We start from the raw sequence: 14,798 nt of genomic DNA, 5'->3' as shown, positions 1-14,798 counted from the left end.
GCCTGCCAGGCACAGATCCTCTTATCCGCAGTCCTAGTTAACCACTACAATCTGGAGCTTTAAAATCACTTGTTTCATGTTCCACCAGTTTAGCCAGTCTTTGGGCGCATCTATAGTGTAGAATGAATGCAGTTTGGATCTACATTATCTTTAATATGGAGTCCTGGGAGTTTTAGTTTTGCAAGATCTTTAGCCTTTTCAGCCCAAGAGTGGCCGTGACTCACTAAACTACAACTCCCAGGACTCCATAGCATAAATCCATGGCAGTCAAAGTGGTGCCATACTGAGTTCATTCAAACATTGATAGATGCACCCTTAGTCAGAACAGAACTGTAGCTTGCTTTGCATAGAATAATTGTTTATCTTGGTGACATTTCGCCTACAATTGTATTCCAATAATCCTCAATATTTCTAATATAGACCATGTCATTGTTGGTATTCTCTTCTTTCTTCTACTCCCTATTTTTAAATAAAATAATCAGTAAACATTCTTGGCTCCTTTTTGGTACACAGTGCTCAGGCAACTCATATGCAATGGTTTGACCTCCTGCTCATCCTTTTTTGCCATTGGCAATACTGAGGTTGACGTTGGCCCCCCAATATAGCAAGGAGCCCAGTGGTGGAAGGACTCCCCACATTTCCCTACAGATGAAGGTGGTGAGACCTTACCTGGAATACTCCTGTGTCCCGTTCTAGTTAGCACCCTGGGCACAAAAAGAGTGCTGTTGCCTATCTCCTTTCCGGTTCCCAGCCACCATCACACTCCATCCCAATGCTACTTCCACCATCATACAGTGATATTGGCAGTGACATGGGCATGATCCACCCCCTTTCCCTGTGCTGATGACCACAGAGAAAAGGTGCTGGTGCTGGTTCAAATTGGACTTGATCCCATTGTCCGGACTGCTCCAAAACCACCAGATACTCTGGATTTTCCGGCAAACTCCAAAACAGAGCAAAGCCAGTATAACCTCTAAAAGTGATACTCATACTCACCGGAAGTTGATAAATATCATGAAAACAGCCAGATATGAATTCCAGGTGAGTCCAAATTATCTTCCCAGTTTCAACTCACTTTATAGGCAAACCTACACTGTAGAATGAATGTAGTCTGACCACACTTAAACTGCCAGGGCTCAGTGCTATGGAATCATGGGAGTTGTCATTTGACAAGGTCTTTAGCCTCCTCTGCACAAGAATACCCCACCAAACTACAAATCCCAGGATTCCACAGCATTGAGTCAGTGAAGTTAAAAGTAGCATCAGATTGCATTAATCCTACAGTGTAGCTGTACCCTAAGTCTACCAAAGTTATACTGCAACTTCTTCTTAGTCTTAAAGGCACTTCGAGATCTATTTGCATATGGTTCTAACAAGGGTCAGATGAAATATCTTGCCCTCTGCTTGGATTAGAAGGAGGATTTGTCTCAATTTTTTTCTGCTTCTTTTGTAAACTGGGGAAGTGTTTTTGCATATATATTTTTTTTGCAAAATCAGAGAAAGGGATATACAGCTGGACTTTGGAGCTACGATTCTCATAAATAGTCTCTTCCCCACATAGGTCTCCTATACACTATATTTGCTCTATATTTGCAAAATACTGCTCAATTAAGCTAGTTCATATATCTGTAATAGTATTGGTCATTTTGTTGAGTGTTAGAAAATCCCATTAGAGCAGTGGTTCTCAACCTGTGGGTCCACAGATGTTTTGGCCTTAAACTCCCAGAAATCCTAACAGCTGGGCATCTGACTGGGATTTCTGGGAATTGTATGCCAAAAAGCCTGGGTACCTACGGTTCAGAACCACTGCATTAGGGGAAATCCTAGATCAAAGGAGATCTTCAAAATTTTGGATGTATTCTGCAGAAAATTCTCACCTTCTGTGTTTTTGTGCAGAAAATTGTAATTTTTTACATAAATTTTGTTTGTCTGTTTCTTCTTTGTACTCTAAATACCGGGGAAATACTTTTTTTATATAAATAATAAGTATTGTTATTTGGATGTTTTTTAATAGAACTATTTAGTTTCTGCTTAAAAAATATCTGTGAAGGACAATCATCATGCCGCATTGGGGAGTTTGACTCCTACGAATTCATAGAGTTGCCCCAAATGACCTAAACATTAATAGCAAGGTGCTTTCAAAGGTTTTTTTTAAAGAATTCTTTTTTCAATATGGGTTTCCCCCGCTTTCATAGAGGTTCTGTACCCTTAAGCCCAGCAAGTGTGGAGCCTCCTTTTCATTTGTGTGGAAACTCTGTCCTTAACTTGACCTGAACCAACTTGACTCTTATCCCAGGAGAGAGTTGAGAAACAGATCAGGTAAATCAAGGACGAATGCAAACATGGGCTCTGTTCCATGGTTATATAACCGTGATTTTTTTTTCTGATGATGACTGAACTCATTTCACACTTTTTGTTGATTTGGATTTTGGACTTCAGAGAAAGTCTATCTCTGGACTTCAGTCTCGTTGCTGCTTTCCACACCACAAAAGAGAGAGAAAAGAGCTGAAGAGCCATGGAGGTTTTGGGGACCACCACCCTCTTCCTGGTGGTCTTCCTGGTCCTGTTTGTGGCCTGGAGGAAAGTGGAGGCCAAGAGGAGGAACTGGCCCCCGGGCCCAACGCCGCTCCCGCTCATTGGCAACCTCCTCCAGCTGAAGCCCACCAATATTGCAGAACAGTTTAAGAAGGTAAGGAGGGAGATCTTGGACATGGTTTCTGAACCCAACAACCAGAGTTGGGAGAAGTTCCCTTTACCCCTCAAATGCAACCCACAGAATGTTTCATCCAGACATGGGTTTGAGAGGAGGGATTCTAGCTGCCCTGGTACAAGAAAGGAGGGATCTCCCCAGGCTTTGACTGTGGCCCATCTACACTGCCATATGAAATCTGGATTACACCATGTAACACAATTCTTGTTCCTGGGTTATAAATGTCATTTCCTAATTGGATCTATCAAAAAAATATGGAAAGGTTTATTGAACGGCAAAGACTTTGTTTTGTTACATAGTGTTATCAGTTTTGAATTGGATTATAGAGCCATGCAGACTCATATAATCTAGTTCAAAGCAGATGATCTGTATTATCTACTTTGATAATCTGGATGATATGACCGTGTACATCCAACCTGTGAAGCCAATAGGAATCCTGAGTATGGGTGCAGCTACACTACTGAATGAATCCAGTTTGATATTACTTTAGCTGCCATGGCCCAATTCTGTGATAATGGGAGTTGTGGTTTGAGAAGGTCTTCAGCTTTCCCTGCCTCACCAAACTACAACTCCCAGGATTCCATAGCACGGAGCCATGCCAGTTACAAGTGGTGTCAAACCGTTTCAGGCCCTTTCTGCTTAAGTGGCTGAGGGGGAAAGGGAAGCAGGGCCAATATTTGAGGCACCAAAATGTGTCTTGGCCAGTGTCATTGTTCCACTTGGAGATATGGAATTTTTACAAGAGATTTTTTCTCTGGGGCAGAAAGCCAAAGCGCGTTGGTATCACAGTTATTAGGGGCAAAGAAAGAAGTCACGAGTGGAGTGCCACAAGCAGGGCTCCGCCCTGGGCCCGGTTCTGTTCAATGTCTTTATTAACGACTTAGACGAAGGGTTAGAAGGCACGATCATCAAGTTTGCAGACGACACCAAACTGGGAGGGAGAGCCAACACTCCAGAAGACAGGAGCAGAATTCAAAACGATCTTGACAGACTAGAGAGATGATTGGCCGAAACTAACAAAATGAAGTTCAACAGGGACAAATGCAAGATACTTCACTTTGGCAGAAAAAATGGAAATCAAAGATACAGAATGGGGGACGATGCCTGGCTAGACAGCAGTACGTGTGAAAAAGATCTTGGAGTCCTCGTGGACAACAAGTTAAACACGAGCCAACAATGTGATGCGGCAGTGGAAAAAAGCCAATGGGATTTTGACCTGCATCAATAGGGAATAGCATCTAGATCCAGGGAAGTCCTGCTCCCCTCTATTCTGCCTTGGTCAGACCACACCTGGAATCACACTGCGTCCAATTTTGGGCACCGCAATTGAAGGGAGATATTGACAAGCTGGAAAGCGTCCAGAAGAGGGTGACTAAAATGATCAAGGATCTGGAGAACAAGCCCTATGAGGAGCGGCTTAAAGAACTGGGCATGTTTAGCCTGCAGAAGAAAAGGCTGAGAGGAGACATGATAGCCATGTATACATATGTGAGGGGAAGTCATAAGGAGGAGGGAGCAAGCTTGTTTTCTGCTGCCCTAGAGACTAGGGTTTACCCTAGACAGAACTAATCATCTGTTTTCCAGATGTAGCTTGTTTTTCATTGCCTTTATTGCAAAATATAATACATTTGGCTCTGTTAGCTCCAACACCTATCCTGACATTCCTCGAATGTTTTTGCAGATGAGTAAAAAGTACGGATCGGTCTTCATGCTGTATTTTGGCTTAGACCCAGTGGTCATCGTCTATGGCTATGATGTGGTGAAGAAGGTTTTAGTGGATAGCGGAGATGAATTCCTCAACAGGGGAAGCTTCCCGACGTCAGATAAGACCAACAAAGGACTCGGTTTGTAACTGATGTTTTCATTATTGTTGTTGTTTCTGCAGAGTGCATGTCTTAGTTGGAAGGTTGTTGTTGTTGTTGTTGTTGTTGTTGTTATTTACCCCACCTTTTTCTCTAAGGTCTACTTTCCACTCCATTTCCATTCCAAAACCATGTAATTGAACATAAGAAAGAACTTGCCAAGAATAAAACAGTTGGACGGTGGACCCAATTGCCCAAAGAAAGCTGATGGGTCTCCTTCTCTGGACCCGCAAACTCTCTTTGGACTCTTGGTTCCACTGTCCAAACACTCTTATTTTCTAGGTATCTGCCTGTTCTTGAACTGCTGTATATGGAGATCCTGCATCAAACCAACTATACAAGTATGATAGATCCTAGCCTGCCCAAATAACCTAATGGGACCAGATCTCATGGTGAGGGGACTGCCTTGGAAGACCAGGTACTATAGGCTGTATTTCAGGGGAAAGCAATGGCAAAAGTACTTCTGAGGATTCCTTGCCTAAAGAAACTCTGTGAGATTCATGGGTCACCATATTTCAAGAAGGGACCTGAAGGCACATTTATACACATAATCTTGTTAGGAAATGGTTAAATTGAGACTCAATCACCTCCTGTCTCAATTTTCCTCCTCCTCCAATGATCTGGCAATCTGCTCAGTCACACAGAAATAAATCCCAGCTGTCAGCTGAAACCAGCGGCTTTTACTTTCATTGCAGCTTTGTACAATATTTACATAGTTCTGCCGGAGCTTAGCATCTGTGCGTCCGACTCTTTTATCACATTGCATTGGAAGCAGTGTCACGTCCCACATTCAGTCCTCTTTTGTCCCCTCTCTTCCAGGCATCATCATGTCCAACAATGAGCGGTGGGTCCAACTTCGCCGCTTCTCCCTCATGACCTTGAGGAACTTTGGGATGGGAAAGAAGAGCATCGAGGAACGCATCCAGGAGGAGGCAGAGCACCTGATGAAGGAGCTCAGGGACAAAAGAGGTGAGTGTTTATCCTTGGCACCTGGCACTTTTAAATAGTTAATCCAATTGAGAAGTAATGCGACCTTCATCGTTTTTGTTATCTGGTTACTTAAGGTGGCCATTGGGTGAAATACTACTTTCCTAGTCATTGCTACGAACTTAACTTTGAATTTGGATTTCTAGCTAGTACATGTATTACTGAAGCCCACCGGTCTGGTGCTTTGAATTTAAGGTGATTAAACAGGATGGTTCTTCAAAAGGAAAAGAAAAACCTTCTTTGCTGTTTTAGGAAATCTATTAAAAGATAAGAGGTTTTTTTTTCCTGGAGGGCGTGGAATCCAAGGTTGGATACAGTGGCTCCCAAAGTTAGCTTCCAGATATAGAAGCCATCTCCAAGAGCCACTGTGACATTCCGTTTCTTCTTCCGTCCCTCAAGATAGATGGAGCAGTTATCTGTAGTAATCTATATATATAAAAGGGTCATGAAATTTCGGCCTAGGACAAAACAACAAAACTACACATCCCAGAAACACTAAACTTGGCAGCACAACCCCTCATCCCTGCCTCTACATTCATACAACAAAAAGCTCCAGCTACTCCAGAAAATGGCCAGGCTTTGAGACTGCAAGGCTATTCACTGCTATTCCACCTGGCCAACAAAGGATTCCCATAAGCCACAGCAATGCGTGGCTGGGCAAAGCTAGTCTATATATACATCTAGAAGTGATAAGAGGGTAATGGAAAACAAAGATGAGATATGCAAAGTTGTGGGTTTGTAATAGCTTGTCCTCACCTACACACTTTCCATTGGTCTTTATAAGATAAATTCAAGGTGAATTTGAAAGTCTGACAGATGGGAGACCTCCTTTATTTTAGACTCAGACAATTGACTACAGAGATCATCACCCTTTGTCCCTTGGGTCTTACACCTTTTTTTTTAAAGCTCCTATCTTTCTTTGACACAAGAAAAAACATCAGATGTTTTTATTGGATAACTGTTTTATTGCTGTGTTTTGATATTTGATTGTTTTATCAGGCAAGGCCCCATGTAAGCCGCCCCGAGTCCCTTCGGGGAGATGGGGCAGGGTATAAAAATAAAGTTATTATTATTATTATTATTATTATTATTATTATTATTATTATTATTATTATTATTATCAGAGGCCCGTCTTCATATCTTTACTCCTTGTTTTCCCAGACCATCCCCTCCCAGCTGACCAGTCCTTCACTCTGACCAATCCCAGGCTGCCATTCCCGCCGCCAACCAATCCTGGCATAAATCTTAGGCAGCCTCTTTTCTGGCCAATTAGAGGAAGGGTCAGGAAGTCTGAATAGTTATCAGAACTGTATAAGATATCTTGTATTTCTCTGTATGTTTATGCTTGTACGTTTTGAAGCAAAATTGCTGTACATGCATCTGTTTTGGTCAAATTGAAATCAACCTCTGTGACTTATCTTCAACTTGGTCAGTTGGTTTCTCTGTCCTGGTCTATCTGCTTTTTAGCATATGGCTTACCAGGCACAGATTCCCTTTAACCATGGTCCTACTTGACAACAACAAGGTGGTGATTCCATGAAAGAAATGTCACTTGCAGAAAGGATGGAGGGTTCTCCTAGCACTGGTGAAACATCAAATAACAGTCAGATTCAAACTCTGATCTCCTACAGTCCATGTTCCATTCTCAAACCTCTACCACTTTTGCTCTCTTTCCACCCAGGGCAGGCCTTCAACCCACAACACCTTTTCAACTGTGTCACATCAAATGTGATCAGCCACATCCTTCTGGGGAAACGGTTTGACTACCATGATGAGGAGTACCTCCAGATCCTTAAGCAGCTCATTGATGGTGTCCGACTGGAGAGCTCAGTCTCAGGACAGGTGAAGAGGAGAAGGGAGATGGAGAAGAGGGAGAGGAGGAGAAGGAGAACAGGGAGAAGAAGACGAGAGGAAGGGGGAGGATGGGAGAGGAGGAAGAATAGGAGGTGGAGGAGAAGGAGGAGGAAGCAATGGTGGAGAAAAGGAAGAGGAGGTGGAGGATGAGGAGGAAGAAGAAGGGATGAGGAAGAGATGGAGAAGGAGGAAAGGGCACCCAAGGAATGGAAAGCAGCTTGGAATCAGTTGACGTAGGACTGCAGAGAGGAAAGATTGCTTTTTGGACTAGTGGTGCTACTAGGAGGGTTCAGACCACATCTGGAGACACCATCATAAGGGGTGGCCTCAGTAGAAATGCCCTAGGTGTCCACTTGATGACATGACCATGAAAAAAGATGTCTCCCCTGTAACTCCTGTTCCAAGGTCCATGTAAAAGGTCCATGACGGTTGTCCCTGGTAGTTGCAATTTGTATCAAATTCATTAAGCAGCTGGATTTAATTCTTCAAGGGATTCACATCCTTGTTCTCTCCCTCTTCTTCTCCCCTTCAGCTCTACAACTTCTTCCCCTGGATTATGGACTATCTGCCTGGTCCTCACCAAACCTTCTTCAAAAACATCTATGGTGTCCAGGCCTTTATTGCCCGAAAGGTAGAAGAGAATGAGAAGATCTTGGATCACACTGATGTCCCTCAGAATTTCGTAGATGCCTTCCTCCTCAAAATGGAGCAGGTGGGACTTGAGGGATGGATGGGACAAGACAGGTAAATCCCCAGTGAATTCTGGAGGTTGTGATTTTCTGGGATATTTCTCCTTCTTAGCCAGAGAACAATGGTGCCACAGCAAACTACAAATCACAGGATTCCATAGGATGTAGTGATGGCAGTTAACGTGGTATCAAATTATTTCACGTTGCAAGAAGATATCCAGGCTTTGTTTTGTGGACATTTGTTTTGTGGATGATGGTTCCATCATAATTCTCTCCCTTTGCAGGAGAAGAACAACCCCACAACGGAATTTACTAAAGAGAATCTGATGATGACCATTTATGATTTATTTATCGCTGGAACAGAAACCAGCAGCACCACCATGAGATATTTCTTCATGACGTTGGTAGAGCACCCAGATGTCCAAGGTATTTCCCAGTGATTGAGTCCATTGTCTTTTCCTGTAGCACTTGAGTCATGTTTCCAGCTGGCGGTCCCATAAACAGTTACACCTGGAGCATCTTATCTTGGAATGGCAAAGAGAAATATACCTCCCCAGGTGTCCTTGACTGTCTCCTTCCTTGTGTCTGGAATCCCGTTTGTTGTCTCAACTGCAGATCTTCTGTACTGATAGAATTTGTCATGACTCTCAGTTTCAATATGATTCACTCTCAGTTTCAATATGATTCACTCTAACCGAGGTTACTAAAATAATCCAAATTTTGGATTAACCTATTTGGGGAGGCTGATGTTTAGAATTTGTTTAGAGCGGCCAGGTGTTCCTGGACAACTTGTTTCCCTATTTGGGGTTGGATTTCCCCCAATCCTTCGTCCATTTCATGTTGCTGAGGTTGAAGATGGCTTTCATTTTGTGAGAAGACCGAGGCAAAGAAGGCATTGAGCATTTCTGCCTTTTCCCTGTCCCCTGTCGCCATCACCCCATCTTCTCCTCGCAGAGGCCCTATCGCCTCCTTGTTCTTCCTTTTTCTACCAACATAAGCAAAAAAGCCCTTTTTGTTGTTTTTAATGTCCCTGGCAAGCCTGAACTCATTTTGCACTTTAGCCTTGCGAACCTTTTCCCTACAGGAGTTGGCTATACGTTTGAATTCTTCTTTGGTGATTTCTCCCCTTTTCCACTTCTTGTGCATGTCTCTTTTGAGTCTTAGCCCAGTTAGAAGGTCTTTGGACATCCATTCTGGCTTCTTCGCACTTGTCATATTTTTTTCTTTGTTGGCACTGTTTGCATTTGCGCCTTGAGCATTTCACTTTTTAAAAACTCCCATCCATCCTTAACTCCCTTGTCTTTTAATATTGGCGTTCATGGAATGCCGCTCAGTATTTCCTTCATTTTTTGGAAGTCAGCTCTCCTAAAGTCCAGAATGCGGGTTTGACTTGTCTTAGTTTCAGCCTTCCTTTGTATGGCAAACTGCAGGAGCACATGGTCACTTGCCCCTAAGGATCCAACCACTTCGACTGTATTGATTAGGTCTTCCACATTTGTTAATATTAAATCAAGAGTTGCTGATCCCCTTGTTGCCTCTTCTACCTCCTCTTCCTTCTCACTCACCTCTCAAAGCAAGACTCCCAGCCTCCCAACATGACTCAGCTCCAGATTTCTCTTATCTCTCCTATCTTGCTGTATATTCTCAAATATGCACCAATTATTTTCACAAGGAAAACATCTCAGGTCATGGCACACCAGGAATGATTCTTCTTTTTCTTTGTTATTGAGTGACTTCAAGTAATTTCTAATGTCTGGCAGTTCTAAGGTGACCTCATCAGGGGGTTTTCTTGGCCAGTTATTTTTCGGAGGGGCCTTCAGAGGAGAGAATGTGACTTGCGCTCTGTCAGTGGGTTCCCATGTTTCCCTGAAGTTGGTATAGGAATGCCCAAATTCCTATACCACACTGTTTCTGTTTCTTCCACTAAACTGCTCCATATTTTAAAAGGGAGAAATCAAGAAATTGTAATGACCGTCCCTCGACCTGTGCGTTAGACACTACAAAAAACCTGTAATAGGTACAAATACTGGAAGATGATAATTGCTTGTTTCTCAAATGAGATAGCTTGAGAAGCCTTAGACTATTGTGCTTCAGTTTCAGTCCTACCATCCAACTTGTTAAATTTTTAAGCAACTGAACCTGACTGTTTAGCATCAGGTATAGCTTTGCTCCATCCTATCAGCTGTTCCTTGAGCTTTGGCAGAAGAGGGTTGAGCTGAATGGCCCTGGAATCTCTTCCAACATTATTATGCTATGCAATAAATTCATTTAGAGCAATATTTCACAAGAAACTCTCCAAGGTGCTGACACCAAAACAAGTCCAAAATCTTGGAGACATCCATGGAGGTCTGAATGAAAACCCAGAAGGACACGTAATATTGAAGCCTTAAGACATTGCAATATGGTGAATGAAAAGGAACAGCATTGGCTGTCTTTCTAGATGTTGGGTTGTTGTACGTTTTCCAGGCTATATGGCCATGTTCTAGAAGTATTCTCTCCTCACGCTTCACCCACATCTATGGCAGGCATCCTCAGAGGTTGTGAGGTATGGAGAAACTCAGCAAGGAAGGTTTATATATATCTGTGGAAGGTCCAGGGTGAGATCCCGGCCATGAAAGCCTTCAACAACACATTTCTGGATGTTGTTCATACCCTGCCTTTGATTCTCCTTTCAGCCAAAATCCAGGATGAAATAGACCGCGTGATTGGCCGGGAGCGGATGCCCACCATGAAGGATCGCCTGGAGATGCCCTTCACAGATGCTGCCATCCACGAAGGTCAGAGGCTCCTTGACTTCATCCCCTTAGGCCTCATCCGTATGGCGAAAAGGGACGTGGAGATGGAAGGCTTCACCATCCCAAAGGTACTGACTGAAGTTTTACCAGGAGTCCAATTCTGGTTCCAGTTCTATTCAGGTTCAGCAGATCTGAAGGATCATATGTCTCCATATGAGCCTTCCTGAAGACTACAATCTCCACAGAAGGCCCTTCTTGCTTCCCCAATGTCTTTGCAGGCACATTTGGTGGCCATAAGGAAGATAGGGGGTGCATCTACACTGTCAACTTAATGCAGGTTGAAACCACTTTAACTGCTATGGTTCAATGCAATGGAATCATGGATTCTGGACACAATTCAAAAATATTGAGATCTGAAAAATAACTACACTCAGGAAGTTTAATTAAAAGTTGCTAATGAGAACTGTGGCAAATGATTAACTGTTGACATTGTTGACTTGTTGAACTTTTGGGGGAAAACAACGTGTTTACATTATAAGAGACAACGGCTCTTTAAGTTAAGGAAATGCTTACAAGTTTCATTACATTAAGAAGGAAGTCAACACAAGACTCCTTACGTTTGCCGACATCAATTAAGGAGAGTCAACATCTGTCCGGGAACTGAGATGGAATCAACATGTTTCAGGCTGGAAAAAATATATATCATTCATTTACAACTTTGGAACAACATCATCAGAATATTCCTATAACAGGTTCAATCTAATAATTCTCAAATGTGGCAGACAGCTGTCACACGTACCTGTGTTTCCCTCTTAAAATGATGCCATTTCCTGTCACCATTTTGAGAAGGGGAAAAGTCATAGTTCCATGCCTTATGTGGTTCTTGGGCTCCTCGTGGAGGTGGGAGTATTTCATAATTTGGAGGAGTTTCCACATGTTGTGGTTCAGCCTTTGTGTGACTCGGATGAGGATTCTGGGATGCAGTTTCAAGATGATGGGATTCAGGTTCAGGATGAGTTTCAAGATGACTCTGATGGGAATTATGGGATTCAGGGGCAGGATGTCCCTGCTGTGGGAGATGACGTGCAGGGAGGTTTTCCCATGGGAAGAAATGATGTTGTTACTGATGATGGTTTTCAGGTGCAAGAAGCAGAAAAGGAGAGCAGCTTCCAGCCTCAGCCTGATAACACTAACGAGCCCTATGGCCTTGAAAGCGATGAGGCTGCTTCTCTAGATCGGGCTAATCATCTGGAATTTCGGGGGTTGCGCGGAAATCTCAGAATAGCTAATAAGAGATAGTTGAAAGGGCAAAGAAATGCCTTCATGTTATGCTATTAAAACGGTCTGCTGAGAGGGAAATCTTCGTCAAAGCAATTTCCTCGCTTGAATCAAGAACCAAGTCTGCTTTCCTGTATTACCTTGTAGCCTGGATGTATCCTTGTTTCTGGGACTTTGGCTTCATTTTAAGGACCTTGCTTCATGCCTAATGTTTACATGGATTTATTCTACAGCCTTGTTTTTGTAACCATCTTTTGGAACTGAACTTTTACTTTTTATGAACTTTCTTTTCCTTATTTCCTAATTAACTATAAAAGACTACGATCTGTGTGCAGCCTGGTGTCTTTGGCAAGGTGAAGCTAACTTGAGGTGCAACACCACATGGTTTGGGAGCACCAATTGCTTAAAGCTCACACCAATTAAATTAAGGAGTTGGGATTCTTGGGGAACCCTTTAAGTTGATTTTAGGAGTCCCAAAACTGGGGATCACGGGCCACATGCAACTCAGTCTCACCGTGCCTTTGTGAAAGCTTTGCAAAAGAATTGTTGGCTATTTTAGTAGTTGTGTGTAGATGTTTACCTAGTTCTCTTCCGTGTTTTGTTTTTGTTTTGTGGAACAGGGGGCCACTATCTACCCCATCCTGAGCTCTGCACTCCACGATCCTAAGCAATATGCATATCCATATCAGTTTAACCCGGAGCATTTCTTGGACAAAGATGGGCGCTTCAAGAAGAACGGAGCTGACATGCCTTTCTCTGCAGGTAGGTATTTCTGAATAGCCAGCTTTTGGGAATAACTAGCCCTAGGTTGAATTATAAATCTACATGCAATCCTATAAAGATTCCCATCTATATATATAGATCAGTGGTTCTCAACCAGTAGGCCGCGACCCAGCAGTGGGCCACGAGAATGAAAATCCACTCCTTTCCGCAAAGCTGACCATTGCATTGGATAGACTACATCAGCTCTAGATTATTAAATATGGTTTTCTATGGGCGAGCAGATGGTGACTACTGGTATATGTTCTGTATCAGAAACTACAGTTGATGTGGTCTATCCATTGCAATTTTCGGAATCAGCACCCCAAACTGAATCTAAATCTGACCAAAAACAGATTTGTAACTCTTTTGATACTAATGTTGGAGAGTCAAAGTGGGCCCTGGTCAAAAAAAGGTTGGGAACCACTGATATAGATTGATAGATGGAACTTTTATATATATCTGAAAATGAAAATATGTATGTGTGTTTGTTTCCCAAAGACTCCTACATGGCTTGCTGGATGTGCAGTAAACTTGACACACATACCCTTCATTATCTAACTTAAAATACTGGCAGGGTTTCAACTAAACGATCCAGTTCATTCAGGACTAGGGCCCCAAAAACTAATACATTGGTATTTATATATGCAGTGCTCAGATGCAACCATAAGAGGGCAGTATAGAGATAGAAAGGCTACCTCAGAGGGAGATATAACAAATAGAAGAAGGCCAGAGCATCAGCAGGAAGACACTCTAGGAATCCTTTCTAAAGGCAAAGAGCACTGCCATGAAGACGTGCTAAGAGAAGTCTTCTCAGAGGACCAGACAGGAAAGAAGTGAGCTGGAGAAGGAGAAAGGAGTCCTTAAGATGGCAATACTTGGGTAATAATAATTCAGTTCTTGACAGAATCCTGTACTCAGAGCAGTGTATTTTTTAGGGATAGAGAAAAGGTTCAATTGAAAAATGCATACCTGGGCAACACTGGATACATGTATATAACCGGATGGTAAAATGCTGTCCTTCATATACAATGGCAAAAAATATTTTCCATTATTGGGTGGTAGAATCCATTCATGAAGAATTTGTGGATCCAGAGGGTCGACTGTAAGCGATCCCCCCCCCCCCCAACGAAGTATCTTCTTTCCTCTCCTACAGGAAAGAGGAACTGTCTTGGCGAAGGACTGGCCCGGATGGAGCTCTTCATCTTCATCACTACCGTCCTGCAAAGCTTCTCCCTCAAACACGCTCCCGGAGTGCCCAAAATAGACCTCACACCAGATGTCAGTGGTTTTCTGAACATCCCACGCCAGGTCCCCTTCTGCTTCTCCCCACGCTGAGGAGCCCATTACGCTCCCATGAAGTTCTTGTGAAGTTTTCTTTTTAGTGCAGATTGTGAAGTTTGAATAGCAAGATTTCAAAACTGACCTCACTACAGATGGCAATGGCATCCTGACCATCCCACACCAAGTCCCTTCTCTTTCTTCTTGTGTTTAATAAACCCTTCTACTCCCATGGAGTTCTCATAAAGTTCTCTCCTTGGTGTAGTTGTTGTCATTGTAATTATAAGACCCCAAAATTGACCTCACACTGGATGTCAGTAGCATCCTGAATGTCCCATGCTGCTTCTTCCTGCATTGAAGAGGCCATTTTGCTCCCATGAAGTTCTCATGAAGTTGTCTCCTTCATGAAGATCAGGCCTGCAGAACCTGTGGACCTCCATCTCCCAGAATTCCTGACCATTGGACAGACTGGCCAGGGCTTCTGGGAGTTGGAGTCCCAAATATCTGGAGGGTCACAGGTTGTGCAGGCCAGGTGTAGATGCTACCATTTTAATTATAGGATCCCAAAATTGAACTCACCCTGGACATCAGTGACATCCTGAACAGCCCATGCCAAGCAGCCTGCTCTGCTCCCACAAAGTTC

General features: G+C 43.1%; 1 protein-coding gene across 1 annotated transcript; it reads left to right on the top strand.

The window, feature by feature from the left end:
• Positions 1–2,413: 2,413 nt before the first annotated feature.
• On the top strand, positions 2,414–14,402 carry LOC100553664 (cytochrome P450 2C11). The gene is made up of 9 exons (XM_003225906.4): positions 2,414–2,689; positions 4,392–4,554; positions 5,392–5,541; positions 7,241–7,401; positions 7,946–8,125; positions 8,387–8,528; positions 10,778–10,965; positions 12,736–12,877; positions 14,031–14,402. The coding sequence occupies exons 1-9, from the start codon at positions 2,516–2,518 to the stop codon at positions 14,210–14,212; spliced, it is 1,482 nt and encodes a 493-aa protein (XP_003225954.2). The 5' UTR covers positions 2,414–2,515; the 3' UTR covers positions 14,213–14,402.
• Positions 14,403–14,798: the final 396 nt, after the last annotated feature.

The sequence above is a fragment of the Anolis carolinensis genome, chromosome 6 (genome assembly GCF_035594765.1).
Source record: "Anolis carolinensis isolate JA03-04 chromosome 6, rAnoCar3.1.pri, whole genome shotgun sequence".
Classification (NCBI taxonomy): domain Eukaryota; kingdom Metazoa; phylum Chordata; class Lepidosauria; order Squamata; family Dactyloidae; genus Anolis; species Anolis carolinensis.
The sequence above is the reverse complement of the archived record's forward strand: the minus strand, read 5'-3'. Positions and strand labels throughout refer to the sequence as shown.

Excerpts from the sequence above, each read along its gene's own strand:
- LOC100553664 (XM_003225906.4), top strand. The coding sequence starts at position 2,516 with ATGGAGGTTTTGGGGACCACCACCCTCTTCCTGGTGGTCTTCCTGGTC. Across the intron at positions 8,529-10,777 it reads AGAGCACCCAGATGTCCAAG|CCAAAATCCAGGATGAAATA; the intron begins GTATTTCCCAGT and ends TTCTCCTTTCAG. Across the intron at positions 10,966-12,735 it reads AAGGCTTCACCATCCCAAAG|GGGGCCACTATCTACCCCAT; the intron begins GTACTGACTGAA and ends TTTGTGGAACAG.